Raw genomic sequence first — 16,515 nt, 5'->3', positions numbered from 1 at the left:
ATTGCTTCTCAAGTGCGTATGGTTTGAACAAGTAAACATCTTTGAAAGTTGAAAAACATCATGAACCATCTTCTTTCAATATCTCAACTAAATTTATCACCAATCCCTTAGAAACTTCACCACAAATGCTCTAATGCACTTCCAGTTCCTCACATGCCTCATAATCCTTTTCCTGTATCTTCCCTCGCTGTATTTCTGCGATCCTCGGATCACAGAGGCTGCTCGAATATGTGGAAAATCCGAGCCCCTGAATACTCTGATCGTCCCGATTTTTGTAGAAGAAACACGACAACTTTTGGAGCTCATCAGAGACGACAATTGGGGCCAGTATTTGCTCAATACTTCTGATGAACCCATGTATGGATTAGCTCAATGTTATCAAGATCTTTCTAAGTCGGATTGCTTGTCCTGTTACGCTGCTATTCGAACACGAATACCAAGCTGTCTTCCTGCTCTGTCAGGTAGATTGTATCTTGATGGATGCTTCATGCGTTACGATACTTATGAATTTTATAATGAGAGTTTGGACAGTGCTAGAGATTCCGTGAATTGTAGTGGTGGTGTAATTAGGAATGAGGACAAGGTGGTGGAGTTTAATGAGAGTGTTGGACTTTTGATTGGTAAGATTGTTGGAGATGATGTTTGGAAGAAAGGATTCGGAGTTGGGGAAGTTGAGGGTGTGTTCGGTTTGGCTCAGTGTTGGAAGAGTTTGAGCAAGGAGGGTTGTAGGAAGTGTTTGGAGAATGCTGGAGATAAGGTCAGAGGGTGTTTGCCGAGTAGAGAGGGGAGGGGGATGAATGCTGGTTGTTACTTGAGGTATTCGGATTTTAAGTTTTTTAATCAAGATGGACATGACAATAACAATGGAGGTTCTGGTAAGTTATTTCTACATTGAATAGTTGATCTTTTCAATTTGGATTGTGACTCTGCCTCCGTGTTCTTCAATTTTGATTCAATTCTTTGGTTTGATTGTTCATGTAGTATAAAGTATAAGATGTATAGAGTCTTCTAGGATTTTGAAGTGTCGGTTCTCCAACTGGTATTAGCTCAGGTTAGGAGAATCCCTAGTTCGAACCATCCTACTTCTAAAATTCTCAACCTGGAGTCCCTGTGAACATCTTTGTGCAGGGTCAGGCGTATGGGGTCATGGTTTGCCTGAATTCCAATTTATAACTACTATTCATTTTATCATTTATGGTACAAGCTCTTTCGTGGTAACATATGTTCAATAGACTATTGAACATATGTTACCATCTTTTTGTCTTTCATTGACTCCCTCACATTTCTGTGTTTTTTATTGTAGTCAAGTTAGTGATGTCTTCGGCTGTCATATATTTGTTGGTCTTGTCTGACTCAAAAACAGCCTTTCCCTAACAAACATTGTTTGTGTTTATTGTTTACTTAGGGGCTCTTAGCACAGGAGCTATTACCGGCATTGCTATATCTGCATCTGCATTCTTAATCCTGTTACTTGTTGCAGCTTATGTTTACCATACAAGATCGCCAAAAAGAGGTACAGTTCTGCATATTTCCAAAAGTTAATAAGTTATTGCTGCATCTGTTGATTATAAACATCATTTTATATGCATTTATGCAGGAAGGAGAAGCCTCGACCATAGAATGACATTTAATAGGGCCAGTTTGACATACAAATATGACATTCTTGAGAAGGCAACAGATTATTTTAGTCAATCAATGAAACTAGGAGAAGGGGCATCGGGTACTGTTTACCAAGGAACGCTGCCTGATGGATATATTGTCGCAGTTAAGAGATTATTTTTCAATACTAATAGACAATGGGCAGATGAGGTCTTCAACGAGGTCAACCTGATAAGCGGAATTCAGCACAAGAACCTTGTGAAACTTTTGGGTTGCAGCATTGAAGGTCCGGAGAGCCTTTTAGTTTATGAATATGTTCCCAACAAAAGCCTTGACCAATTCCTTTTTGGTATGTTTTTCTGATATTTAAAAAAAATGTTTATGCATATGCTGGTGAACTATGAAGTCATGTTGATTATATATTTTTCTGCTCTTAAGCAGATAGGAGCAGCAATAGTGTATTGAGCTGGAAACAAAGGTTTGACATTATACTTGGAACAGCTGAAGGGCTTGCACATCTTCATGGAGGTTCTGATATAAGAATAATCCACAGAGACATCAAGAGTAGCAATGTTCTCCTCGACGAGAATTTCACTCCAAAGATTGCTGATTTTGGACTGGTTCGTTGTTTTGGAGCTGATAAGACTCAACTGAACACTGGAATTGCAGGAACATTGTAAGATTTTTCTTTTTGTCTTCTTTTTCTTGAGATTACTGCGTAATTTCCTACCCTGTCAATATTCTTTGTGAACTGATAGTAAATTTTAAGATCATACAGTCCCACAAAAAAATGTACTTACATGTCACTAATGTCGTGTAAACTATATTTTGAGTGCAGAGGCTATATGGCCCCTGAATATCTTGTACGTGGCCAACTTACTGAGAAGGCCGACGTTTATAGCTTTGGGGTGTTAGTTTTTGAGATAGTATGTGGCAGAAAAAATGTAGCTTTCGTAGATGATACAGGCTCCCTTATTCAAACAGTGAGTTCTTTACCACATTAGTCCTATGATTTATCCATATAAATGACCAGAAAAAGGAAAAAATATATTATTCATATTGCCTGTTCGTTTGGAATCAGATTTGGAAGCTCTACAAGGCCAATAAACTGACTGAAGTCGTTGATCGTCGTCTTGATGATGATTTTCCAGTAAGAGATGCACTAAAAATTCTGCAGATTGGGCTCTTATGTGCACAAGCTTCGCCTATTATAAGGCCGTCTATGGATGAAGTGGTCCAGATGCTGATCAGTAAAGATTGTGAAGTTCCGATTCCTAGTCAACCTCCTTTTCTGAGTGCAAAATTGGAGGGCTCAGCTAGCTCTGGAAGGTCTTATAGCACTGACACTAGCACGTTGATCTCAAGTGCACTGGATAAAAAAGAAAACGACATTTCATACGATTCCACATATTCTTCGGGCGTGCCGATTAATGAATTATCATTAATCAGGAGGTGAGTTCATGTAACAGTAACACTGACTCTGTATTGAAGAGAACTGCTGCATCAATGTCAACATGTGTTGAGTTTGTACAGAAACCACTCTGAAAAATGTATAGAAATTAGAATGTACAGAAGATAAAAAAGCAATTCTGCTTCTTGCAGCATGCACATAACAGCAAGAAATGAAAAATGATATTACAGTTTTCTATGGTGTGCCCATGGCACATGCTAAGTACTAAAATCTATAAATTTAAAAGTTTTTGATTGATATACACTTTCTAAAAATGGTGTATATCTGCATTTACAAAAATCACACCAATCAAAACCACACCATTTACCCTCTAATAATTTGAGTGCAGAGGCTATATGGCCCCTGAATCTCTGCCGGACCACATAATGAATTGAGTTAGCAATAGTACTCATGTTTTGACTTTTTACACGTAATTTAACGTGCAGAAAAAATATAAATATTTTTCAAATATTTTTTTGAATAAAAATATAGATGTTAAAATTTTATTCAGAATATGAAATTTGAAAAACAATAAATAGAAGTATGTCACTTTTATGTCTCAAATTATGTGTAAAAAGTCAAAGTGATATTTATTTGGGACCGAGGGAGTAATATATTATTCTATCATTGTGTGATATACTCACTCCATTTTGGTTTGAACATGGAGGTTAAAAAATATGTATAAAATAGTGGAAAAGATAATGAAAATTTGGTGAATTGGTGAGATCCATTGATATTTAATATATAAAAAGGAGATAGTGTAATAATAGTAGTGTGAAAAAGAAGGAAAATTGAGAATGTGATGAGACTTATTGACTATTTTTGATAAATTTTGAAATATAAAAAATTGGATGAGACTTCAAAAAATAAAATCATAAAAAAAATGATATGGACAGAATGACTAAATATAGTGTACGACGACACAAGTGAACAAATTAAGGTAATATTGCTTCTAATCGATCTTGTTTAATTAGTTGTTAGGCTGAGCAAACGGTCGGATCGGTTAAAAATCGGACCGAATAGAAATAACTGAAAACGAACTTTTATAAGTTTGAAAACCGAACCAAACTTGTATTTCAAATCGAAATACTTCGATTATTTCGGTTCGATTTCGGTTTAACCGAACTTAAGAAAATTGCAATTTTTAATTAAAGCTCCAGTAGTTGGCTGGCTAGTTGCTCACTTCTTCAATATGTTCACGATAGCAGTTTCTTCCATGGCTCACACTCCGGGAACTTGCAGGAACAATGTATAGACGTTGTAGCACATCTTTTAAACCCCCTGAAAATACGAACAATAACTTTCGGGTACACTTTGCGTCCCAATTTATCTATCTTGTTTAATTTTTTGGTCAAATTGACCCCACTTTGATCGGAGTAATTGTTATTACATGATCTTGAAAAATGAAAAAAATACATTTTAGTAGAGTAATTGTACATTCTAATAATATATTTTTCATCATTTTTTTAATTATTTCAACCAAAATTTGGTCAAATTAACCATAAAAAAATAGACAAAACAAATAAATTGGGATGAGAATATAAAATAGTATAAAAATAATATCAATGGGAACATTTCTATTTCAAGGCTGAACACGTCAGGTGTCTCGTCTGGGAACTGTAATTGTTGACAAATCTTACTCAGGAAGTTACTCTCTGCTATTTTGATCACTACCCTTCTTTCGCTGCCCCCATTACTTTCTTTCTGCTCCATTACTTACAGGTTTGCAGCTCCTGGCAGAAGCTTGTAAATATTTGTATGTATATGTCTTATTATTCTTGTATGTATAGTTTCCTATTTATTATTATGTTGGTGTTGAGGAATGCTCATTTGCTCATCTTGATTTCTTTGTATTTGCATGTTGTTCATTCCTACAGAAATAACTATGTGTGCTTGAAGCTTTTCACCTCAATAGAAGCCTCATTCGCTTCTCATTTCTCAAATTGTAGCTTGTTTACGCTTTCACAGGGCGGAACTAAAAGGGTTAACCTAGACTTCGGTCTCGACTGAACTTTAATATTTAGTAAATTATTTTTTCCAAATCCCGAACTGTTATTTAGGAAATTATTTTAAAGTGAGGGCTCCGATAGCATCCAAAAATTAGGGTAATACCTTTTAGTCCTCACTGGTCATAGATATATGTTGTGTTGGGGTTTGTAAAATATTTTACACCCAGAACCCTGATTTATAACGTTCGTTTTCTGCTATTTTGTGTTTATTGTTTGTCATGTAAAGGAAGCAGCTCTTTTTTAGTTTTAAGGATATGATTTTGTTGAATAATGATAAGTGGTTCCAAACAGGGTACTAGATTGGGCTTTTATTAATGTGTCATTGACTCATTATTTATGGTCCTTATGCAGATCTAAGTGATTCATTTTTATGAGAGTTATGAATTACTGAGTGATAATCTATAAAAGATGCTTAAATTTGGACCATATGGCCCTCTGTTCGTACCTCCTACCATTACAACATTGCCATTTCTCGGGTGTTTTATTAAGTGTACTTTATCCATGAGAAATAAGATTTGGCCACGAATAGTTACAACTTGTTTTATTTGGTTGCTTCCATGTATTGCTTGTAACTCCGTCTAATATAGTCAACAGATATAGCTTGTATTGTGTCCTTGTATACCATTGGAACTGTACATGATCACATTTAGAAGTTATTTTGCAAAGTGATTAAAGAAGGTTATATGGGAAATTAATGACAATATAAGCCTCTTAAGTCATGTCTTGTTTATTTGGTTTAGAAGGTTGATTATGTTCTGCAGTCTGCGTACTCTATTGATCATTCTGCTACTATTGTAGTGCCTGCAATGATTTCCACAAACTCCATACATTTAAGTAGTGATAGTGAAACTGAAGATGCCACTGGAAAGAATGTAGTAAAGAGGCCACATTCCTGTTTAGAGACTGTTGTAAGAAATTGCCTTAATAGTAGGAAGAAGGCTTGCCAAAAGTTCAGAAGGCATCCTGCAAGATATGAACTCGAAGATGAAATCTGCACAAATTTATTAAGCTCAGCAGAAAATAATGTGTGTTACACAAATCAAGGAAGTGCTCAAGTTGCTGAAACAAGACCCTGTCAACTGTCTTCTTCATGGGCAGCACCTATTTGTCGGCAGTTTTGGAAAGCTGGAAACTATGGCAACGAACAACGAGCTAAAACTACAATGAAAAGTACTCTTACCATCTTACATAACTTCCAGTCTGCCCTTTTCCCTTGATGTTGATTTATATATATGCATGGCATTGATCATCGTTGAATTGTAATGGGACAGTCCAGTAACTATTTCATAAATAGATTTGGATACTTATCAAATAGTCCAGGCTTCCGATGTCTGACCTAATCTCTATGTTCCCTTTTGTTGGGCTTGTATAAAGTTTGCATGTGCTTCCTGACGTTTACTAGTTTAAGTAATATGATCTGATCAGGCCTGTGTCACAGATGGTATAAAATTTAAAAGTATATGGCTCGACTGTGTATTGTGATATAATCATAAATCAAATGAAGCTATATTTAGTAGCATGTGCTTATTCATGGTGTTCCAGTGCTTTCTAAAACACTTTCTTCGTCATTTTTTTCCTCTCAGATGGGAATAGTCGAATGCACATACATCCAGAGTTCCTTCACTCCAACGCTACCTCACATAAGTGGATCTTTGGTGGTATCTTAATCTTTACTTTATGCTATCATTTTTCTCCCTGGGAAAATTCTGTTCACTATCTAATGATATATATATATATATATATATATATAGAGAGAGAGAGAGAGAGAGAGAGAGAGAGCTTTACTGACTCTAATTACTTTTTTCGTTTGGGTTCTTACTTGCAGCAATAGCAGAGCTACTTGACAACGCAGTTGATGAGGTGAAAGTTGCCTTCTCCTTCTTTTTTCCACTTGCTCTGGTTGATATATTTCTGTTAATTCTTTTACACAATTGAAATTGTTCCGTGTACATTCATGTTCTCCTTCTTCCTTCATTCTTGTTTACTGCCATTTTTCAAAATAAGGTGTTATACATATTTGTATGGCTACTTGTGGACAGTACTGCGAGTCGCTAAATCATAATTTTATTATGTATTTTTGTTGGATTATAAGTTGTAATTTCTGATGATAGCTTCAGATCAGGCTATTATCTTTGGTACTGGTCTAAGTGTCTAGTTATGATTTAAAAAAATTGTCATATGCCGTCTATACTAGATACACAATGGGGCTACATTTGTGATGATAGACAAAACTACTAATCCCCGGGATGGAAGTCCTGCGTTACTTATTCAAGGTAAAAAAAATTTAAAGTTCGTGTGGGGTACTTGTTTCATCCATTTTCTTAATGATTAATTTTGTTATGTATAATCTTCTAAAACTTTCTTTGTCTATTACAAGATGATGGTGGTGGAATGCACCCCGAAGCTATTCGTCATTGCATGAGCTTTGGATTTTCAGATAAGAAGAAGATTAAAAACGCAATTGGGCAGTGTATGAATATATTGGGTTCTTGACTTATTTTGGCTCTCCACTTTGTGCACTGCTGATTACTGACTATAACTCCACAGACGGAAATGGCTTTAAGACGAGCTCTATGAGACTTGGTTCAGACGTTATTGTCTTCACTCGACACTCTAGTGCGAGGTTTGACATCTGCTCAAGTATTTTATATGTATCTACATGTCTGTTAGCAGTTTAGGTGATTTTGTAAGCATCAGGGGAGGAAGAGCTTTTCGATTCAATCTATATTTGAGTCCTCAGTATTCCTTATACCAAACTTAATACTAAACGAAATTTAGTGTTACTCCATAATGTGATAATATTTGGAATTTGTTATAGCTTTTAGCTGAAACTTCATGGAATCTGTAGTGTGGCCCTTTGTAAGGCATAAAACATCAGCATCTGTGGAAACATAATCCCCATTTTAAAAAAATATTGTCTACTTGTGTATTTTTCAGCATTTACTTGTCCTGTGGTTTTGAGTATCTTAAAGTTTATCTGAGTTGATATAATTTTTATCATCAGGGGACTATGTCAGAGCATTGGACTTCTCTCTTATACATTTTTAAGACAGGCAGGTCATGACAGAATTGTAGTCCCACTGGTCAGTTTAATGTATATTTAAACGCATTAAAATATTAATTGTTAATTTGAATATTGCCATGTCTTGGTAATCAAACTAGGTGGTACTTCTTATTTTATAGAGGTTTTTAGCACAGAGCTAGAATCCTCTCCTGGTTCTTAATGGAAGATTGAAGCATAGCATAATATTGTGAAAACAAGACTTGTCAATAGAAATTCTCTCCTGTTGTTATCATATAAGTACCTTGTTGGAAATAAAAGACAAGACATTGGGTAGCTCAAAATTGTTATGAACTGGACTTTAGGTTGGACCAAATGAACAAGTAAGAAGCTCTATTAAATTGCAGAAAAAGCGAAAAGAGATAAGTAGAGAGTCTACTTTATATGCAGTTCAGTTTTTTTCCTTAATGTAATAGTCAAAGTAATGTCTTTTTAGCGAAAAAGAATCTACACTTACCATAATATTAAAGGCCAAATATTTGACTTTAGGTCTATTGCTATACTTAATTCAGTGAAGAAATAATTGAAGTTGATCATGCAAAGGGAATAATTAAATAATATCTTAAGTTTACACAAAAGAAAACAGGCAACAAATAAGTTCGGTGTATAAAATAAAATACAAAACAGTACTTGTCTGCATACTAGCTCAACAGGTAGACAAGAAAGTTCCTTCTGTCCTCTTGTTATGCTTGAGAGTTTAGTGATGATTAATCTATCGAATACCTTATTGCATGGCACTGAGCCATTAATAAATTTAACCCTTTCCTGTATTCTAAACCAACTGGTTTAGGTTAGAAGTTTACTGGTATTGCATTCTATTTGGTTTCACTGCTGGTAATTTCGTCTCTAGCAAATGGCTTCTCCAACCTTTTATTGACTTCTACAATTCCTTGTATATCTGTTGTCTATTCATTCTGATACCTTACCAGTGTGCAACTAAATATCAGTTGCTCACTAATAGCATCTTTTTTACAGGTAGATTTTGAGTACGAAGAATCAATAAGGAGTATGGTTCCCGTGTATTTTAATGGCGAAGAGCACTTTATATCTAATTTGTCTGTTTTGTTGCAGTGGTCCCCCTACTCCACTAAAGACTTACTTCTTGAGCAAGTGCGCTTCTTACGTCTTCTCAGAGTTACTACTGACTTCTTATACTTTAGAGTTCTTTAGTTGTTCTGATGGATGTGATGATAATGAATGAGAGAAATATATATAACAGAAATCTATACCAGAATTGGGACAATATTACGAAAAAATTGGAAATCAGTCTAGATGATCTCAAAGAGGATGCTGATATTGAAGTTTCATAGTTATGAAGAAAGTAATGTGACTTATAAAAAGAAAAACAGGAGACAAATACTATAACAGGAATCCTTGAAATCATTTGGCTAAGCAAGAATTGCAGAATAAAATGTGACTCACAACTTCCAGCAGAGGCCTCTTACCTTATATATAGTGGGGATAGCACTTAATATGGCTGATTACCAAACTACACCCATACACTAACACACTCTTTAGTCTATGTACTTGTCAATCTAAATGGTCAGGATATTAATAAATGAAACTTCATAGAACTCAGATTTCTACTTTTAAATGCCATATATTACTGCAGAATCAATGTGCTCTCCCATTACTTCAAATTTCTTTTCGAAGATTTATGTAATATTAACTCAGTGAACAGTTTGATGATATAGGGCAGCATGGGACCAAAATTGTTATTTATAATCTCTGGCTTAATGATACAGAGGACATGGAACTGGATTTTGACTCTGATGCAGAGGTTCATTCTCTTATATGATTTCATTTCCTTATGCTTACTATGTGAGTTATAGCTCAAATATAATGGTTTGGCTACTTTCAACTTGGTTACCACAGGATATCCGTATTAATGCTGATGCAGAAGTCATTCAGACAGGCCTGAACCCAAAACCAATTCAAGACCAGCATATCACAAACCTTTACCGATATTCTCTCCGTGTAAGTTTCTATATACTGTGGAATTATTGAATTCACGGGATACCTTAACTTGCCTTACAGTGTTCTAACATTATTCTTGTGTACAATAGGTATATGTATCCATCTTGTACCTCCGTCTACCACAAAGCTTTAAAATTGTTTTAAGAGGAAAAGAAATAGAGCGTCATAATCTTGCGAATGATCTCATATTTCCTGAATTCATACTATATAAGCCTCAAATCGGTAGCAATTCAGAGGTTTGTAATATTCTTAGTGCTTCATATGCTTGCTATTATCCTGCATCGCACCTCTTCAAGTGTTAATTTGTTTTTACCTTGCTGTGTATCACCTAATCTGAACTATATGATATAGTTTCGATAAACGATTAAAGAACTTGTAAAACAATTCTGTATTATGTTCATTCAGCTTCTTATAAATAGCTACTTTATTGGACACGCTATTCTGAGAATGAACACCTCTGCCACTTTGCTTCCTAGAATTGAACAATCTACTTCTAGTTGTCTGTTGTAGATATCAACCTTTTGTGCCACCTGGTATGTGATTTCAAGAGCCTCTATGTTGTGTATGACAAGTACTCTATTTTTATTAAAATTCATAAACCTATGTCTTCCTTCGAATTATTTGATAGTTCTTTGGTTTGCTGAGAGGCTGCTGTTGATTTATTGCCCAGATTACCAACTAGCCATTAACTTGCTTATGGGGTTTATGCACAGGCTGCTGTTATTACTACAATAGGTTTCTTAAAAGATACTCGCCAAGTTAATGTCCATGGATTCAGTGTTTACCACTGGAATCGCCTTATACTGGTAATTCTCTCTCTCTCTCTCCATCTGCAAGTTCTACTTGGAAAAAAGGAATCAATTTCTAGTATCATGACTCCTGCACTCTCAATGTTATAGTTCCACAAGAACACATAATTGACCTGAATGAAGGATCCTTTCTTTTTTATTTCCATGTTCATAATAATAGATAGAAGGTTAAATAATAGGGCTTACGGAATGAGTTTTCTGACTAGGCTAAAAGTTGTTTAGTTTATTCTTTTACCAAGCTAACAGTAATTTACTGAGGGCGAGAAAAGGCTAATATATTTCTTAACATTTACATCAACTTCTTAAACAGCCATTCTGGCCAGTAGTCAACTATAGAACAAACAATACCGCAAGAGGAATTGTTGGTAAGTACTGTTTGTGTAATTTATTTTACTGTTTCTTGTAAAGACATATCTATAGGTGTTGTAGCATATAGGTAATGCACGGTGTTATTGTATTTAATAGGTGTTCTGGAAGCAAATTTTATTCAGCCAACTCACAATAAGCAAGATTTTGAGAAGACTTCGCTTTTCCAAAGGCTTGAACATCGGTTGAAGGAAATGACACTGGAGTACTGGTAAGCTAGGAGCTGCTAAAGTTTAATTCTCTTTCAGAGAGGTTAAATTGTAGGAATATAGTAAAACTGTACTTGGGATGAATGCTTCTCTTTAAAATGGCTGCATAACTTTTAGACAAATTTATCTGGATTTCCAGAAATTTGTTTTCTGTTGTTGCATTTAAAGGCCAGCGGAAGTATCTGATTCAGAAACCCAAATAATTTTAGTCAGGACTGGCGTAATATATATAACTTTATCTGAATCTGTTTTTTATTTTTTAAGTAACTCATGAAGAATGAAATGGCTTTGAAATGTTTTTTTCTATATGCTTAAGAAAATATGTGAGCACAGTTACTTTAAGGTGACACTTAAGAGGATAGATTAAATAGATATAACTTTATGTTATTCTGGTTTTTGATTTTTCTATGGAATTGAAGAATGAATAGCTTTGAAATGTTGTTTCAGTATGCTTAGGGAATATATGAGCAACATTACTGTAACGTGACAGTTAAGAGGATAAATTGCCCCACTTTCTTCTTTAGATATTTTCCTGAAGTAAAATGTTAATATTATAAATTTGAATTTTATTTTGTTCCATACTAGCTATAATCTCTAAATAACTCTATGCACCTATTCACATCTGTTAAAATTCTCGGTATCATAAATTCATAATTTTAATTTTCTCCGGAAAGTGAAAAAAGCCATCTTTATCCTTTTCCGCTGGTTAATTCAGTATATTTGCTATTAAATCTTGGCAGGGAGATTCACTGTGGACTCATTGGTTACCAGCATAAGAAGAAGTCCCGCACCAGGAGACTACCTTTAGGGTCTGACAATCATGTTCTGCTACCAGTGCCAATGAATCCTACTACATCCGTGATTTACAACTCAAGAGGTGATCGACCAAATTCTTCTGCAGTTGAATCTACCGATGATCCTAATCTGAATCATGTCACGGGTAGAGATTGCAATTGCATATATTTGCTGACAATTAAAGTAACTGTTTAGAACTTTGCATTGCTGCTGCTAACATTTGCAGTAATATTGATCAGTAACCTATATACAAGGGAAGGAAAACAATTCGAAGATGGTATCCAAAGCTGAACCTAGAAAGTATGAAACATCAAGGTCTTATGAAGCTGATTCCCCGGACAATGAAGCTAGGCAGGTACATAAAAAGAAGTAAAAAAAAAAAAAAAAATTATTTAATAAACAATATTCCGATCTCTTTTATACTATGATATATATATATATATATATATATATATATATATATATATATATATAGGTCCTGGTCCACAAACATCGATGGCTGTGGACCTGGTAGTTGGCAGATAGTTTTTTGGCCGTTGGATGAATATCTAGCGGCCAGGATTATAACACCTCTTTAATACATCCAGCGTTTTAACTTCTGGACGGGGAAAATGATCCCGTTCAGAGCTTTTTAAGCGCCGAATGTATTAAAAACGGCCAAAAAACTATGGACCGCCTAACAGGTCCACAGCCATCGACCACAACCATATACGTAAGTGTGTGTGTGTCTATTAAGATACTGTAACTTTGACATAGATGTAACATCGACATAAATTTAACTTGTGAGACTATAAATCACATTTCACGAATGAGGATTGGTTTAGTAAAATTTATATACGAATTCTTTGTGGTCAACTCGACTATCTTCGATCTCAGTTTGAGTTTGGCTCGACTTGAATTGTTGAGCAAACTTGCATCGGCTCATTATTAAACGAGCCGATCTTGAACATCACTTTCTGTTCGGTTGGAAAACTCAGATGGCTCAGCTCATTTCAGAAAAAAGTTAATCTCGACCCGGTTCAAACGGAACTCAGCTTGACTCTGTCACTTGCAGCCCTAGTTTATGCCATGAACCTTCTTACTTGAGATATGTTTATACTTTTAGTTCTCTAGTATCTTGTTTGAAGATTTTAAAGATGTTTATACAATTTAAGGGTAGTTAGTCAATTATTTTCCTAGCTAAGAAGATATGACATGATAATGCAAAGTGAATTTTAACTAGTATCTTATTCAAGTTCACATATTACTGTGATTGAGATTTAGCCAACGGCTGAACTTCTTGGGACATCGCAATTGATCCTGGCTTTCACGGTGCAGCCTTCCAGTGACTATGACATTCAAGTGCAAAATGAAGAGGAAAATTTGCGGGAAGAAAACCGAAAGCTCAAATCACGGTAAGTGTAAAACATTAAAAGACTGGTGTATCTTAATATGTCCAATTGATTCTTTCACCTGAAGGAATTTGAAAGTTATAATTCAACTTGGTAATTTCATAGGGTTTAATAGCTTATGATGTTGATTTACGTAGCAATGTGCAAAATAACATGTTGAAAATCTTATACTATTGGTTTCATGTACCTCAACTTGTTAGTGGATATGTCAACTCTAACATAATGGTTGTGATGGTAATTAAACTGTCTATATGATAACTGTGTCAACTGGTTGTTCTGATCAACCTGGTTGTTTATTTAGATACCAAGTGCAGTGACACTGCTACAGTGGATGCTAGTAATATAAATTGAATCAAAATTACATCTTATTTCATGTTGCCTTAAAAATCAGTATATTATTGTGATATCAGCTTAGATGCCGAACTTTGGGCATCATCCACATTGCACATACATGTTCTGTGATCCAGTTGTGGTCAGACACATGGGGACACAAATCTGTTAAGAGTATGATTTGAAACAGCAAGGTTGTAATATTATTTGTGGTGCAAATTACTCATCTCAAATCAGGTGTTTCAAAAAATATTGTTCACATTGTCCCATAATCCACATCAAGGAAACAAATAGTTCAACGAAGTTCATTTCTTTTCTAGATGCTTTGAACTGTTGCACGGTTTGTCTGATGAATGTTCTAATCCTCATTTATCCTATGTAGTTTACTTGACCTGATGACAAGGGAGGATGCTCTTAATATAAAGGTACAATTTTCTTAGCTTGCAATCCTCAGCAGGAAATTCGATAAATCAAGATAGTTGCACTTAAAAGGCAATATGTACATTAATTTTCAGCAGAGGTTCTCCTAAATATGTTTCAGGCAAAAGAACTAAGAGACGAACTTGCTAAGCTTCAGCAGGAGTACCGGAGGCTGCTTGAAGAATCAGTATCAGTCTTTTTAGATGAATAAAGTGAATATATAATAACAAGTACATAGATAAGTATATGATAGGTTTCTCAACTCTGTTTATATGGTCTTTGGAACCCTCAGTTTGAGCAGGAATTACAGTCGTAGATTTTCACACAGAAGTCTAGTTAATGTAGTAGAACAAACTGAAACTGTATTTAACAACAGAGATAAGATTTGCTAGTTGACGTGTTGATTGTTAAGTTTCCATACCAACTTTTGTTACAATATAAGTTTGATGCGTGCGTGAGATCGGTTCTTTCTTTCGGTCTGCAATATGAAGAAGGGGTGAGAAAAACAATATTAAAACTTGAAAGGTGTACAAAAGCAGGATACTGATAAGAAGCCGTGCAAAAGTTCTGAGCTCTGAAATTGAACAGCTAAGCACATTTGGGAAAAAGTTATCAATCAACCTTAGGAAAAAGACATTAAAACATATTATACATAACAAACCTCCCAGAGCTAGCATTAAAACTCTCTCTTCAAGATGGTTTAACGGTAATAAAGGAGAAAAAGTTGCACTTTTGAGAGAATCTCCTATTATGTCATTTTTGTTGATAATTTGTTAAATCGGAAGAATTTACTTTTTAGAATAATAGATCTATTCTTTTACAAAAATTAAAGACTAGAGTTGCAACTTCTACAAAAATTAAATACTAAAAATTCTTTGATCTCTCAAAAGCTGAAAAATTAGATATGAGATGTTAATAAAGCATATGAAACATTGTAGTGCTAACAATATGTAAGTAGATGAATGAATGACATCATGAAAAAGCCTAAGGTATGATATATATTTGCCAAGATTTTTAAGGGTGCTGTACCGTTTGAAAATACATTGCAGATTTCATTATCAATTTAGGATCTTGACATTTTGTATAGATTCCGAATGGACATACACACTCTTCAAGTATCTGTACAACCATGTAGGCTATAGTAGTAAATAGTTTTCGTTTCAAATAAATATACATGAGTGAATGTGGGTTGTTGCCAGGCTTTCTATACGTAAGATTACCCCATGCTCATGCGAGAGCGGAGACTTCAATAAGATAAGTTGTACCAGCTCGCGTCTTTGGTGAAGAGTGGGGTTTTTGATATCTAATGATTGTCGACTCTTTTTATATAGTGCAATATTACGGGATTTGCAAGTTTGCAGACTCTATCCGACAAATTCAGTGCTCTAAGTTTGAAATATAATTTTGACATATATATTATGGTGACAATATATGTAAACTAATTTACAAGCGTAATAGGAATATTGTAAGCATCATGATGATGATAGGAAGATGTAATAATATATTGACTTTTTTTTCCAATTATTCTATGCATGTGTACATAATTATTTCTTTCAAGGCACCGATTTTAAATTAAAAAAATTCAGATGAAACGACAAAAATATCATAATTTTTATTTATTTGTTTAAAAATTATGACAAGAAATACCATTCTATTATCCCCATTTTGAGAATGAGTAATAGGATATATTCATATATCATATCTGTAATTTTTTTACGAGAAAATAATTGATGATAAAATGATAATATTAATGATTGTTGGCGTTAAATTGAAAATGATGTGTGTAAGCGAAAGAGTCGTATATGATAAGAATGTAAGAATAAGAAAATATAATTATCCAGGATAGCATATTATATCCGATCTTATGATACATAACATATTTCCAACAAAATTTAGCATAATATCATTTCACCGGTTACTTATTCTGAATTGACCAAGAATGCTTAACACCTATTTTATAAAAAAAATATATTAATGTTTTCTTCAAATAGATGCTTATTATAATATTTTGTAACATTTTCTCGTATTTCGGTCAACAAAAATACTAAAATTTGGTTAATGACCCGGATACGCCCAGTAAAACTGGTTTTAGTTAATGG

General features: G+C 34.4%; 2 protein-coding genes across 10 annotated transcripts; both read left to right on the top strand.

Annotated features, from left to right (window-relative positions):
- LOC108216742 (cysteine-rich receptor-like protein kinase 42) lies at window positions 1–3,238 on the top strand. 2 transcript variants are annotated; one of them, XM_017389577.2, is made up of 6 exons: window positions 1–875; window positions 1,406–1,513; window positions 1,598–1,948; window positions 2,038–2,275; window positions 2,438–2,582; window positions 2,681–3,238. In XM_017389577.2, the coding sequence occupies exons 1-6, from the start codon at window positions 134–136 to the stop codon at window positions 3,053–3,055; spliced, it is 1,959 nt and encodes a 652-aa protein (XP_017245066.1). In that variant the 5' UTR covers window positions 1–133; the 3' UTR covers window positions 3,056–3,238. The 2 variants fall into 2 exon arrangements, with proteins under 2 accessions (XP_017245066.1, XP_017245068.1); XM_017389579.2 differs by having other exon boundaries at window positions 7–875; window positions 2,041–2,275.
- Window positions 3,239–4,621: 1,383 nt separating this feature from the next.
- LOC108216353 (protein MICRORCHIDIA 6-like) lies at window positions 4,622–14,870 on the top strand. Of its 8 annotated transcripts, none has more exons than XM_017389100.2 (20): window positions 4,622–4,771; window positions 5,857–6,228; window positions 6,642–6,713; window positions 6,884–6,918; window positions 7,253–7,331; window positions 7,436–7,528; window positions 7,606–7,681; window positions 8,063–8,141; window positions 9,095–9,253; window positions 9,801–9,899; window positions 9,995–10,096; window positions 10,186–10,332; window positions 10,810–10,902; window positions 11,216–11,270; window positions 11,371–11,482; window positions 12,221–12,420; window positions 12,515–12,630; window positions 13,539–13,669; window positions 14,379–14,421; window positions 14,538–14,870. In XM_017389100.2, the coding sequence occupies exons 2-20, from the start codon at window positions 5,865–5,867 to the stop codon at window positions 14,625–14,627; spliced, it is 2,145 nt and encodes a 714-aa protein (XP_017244589.1). In that variant the 5' UTR covers window positions 4,622–4,771; window positions 5,857–5,864; the 3' UTR covers window positions 14,628–14,870. The 8 variants fall into 8 exon arrangements, with proteins under 8 accessions (XP_017244589.1, XP_063947120.1, XP_017244590.1 ...); XM_064091050.1 differs by having other exon boundaries at window positions 6,642–6,716; window positions 9,095–9,229; window positions 13,593–13,669; XM_017389101.2 differs by having other exon boundaries at window positions 6,642–6,716; window positions 9,095–9,229.
- The last annotated feature ends 1,645 nt before the right edge of the window (window positions 14,871–16,515 follow it).

The sequence above is a fragment of the Daucus carota genome, chromosome 4, assembly GCF_001625215.2.
Source record: "Daucus carota subsp. sativus chromosome 4, DH1 v3.0, whole genome shotgun sequence".
In the NCBI taxonomy this organism is placed as follows: Eukaryota; Viridiplantae; Streptophyta; class Magnoliopsida; order Apiales; family Apiaceae; genus Daucus; species Daucus carota.
This window is presented reverse-complemented; position numbering and strand designations above follow the sequence as displayed.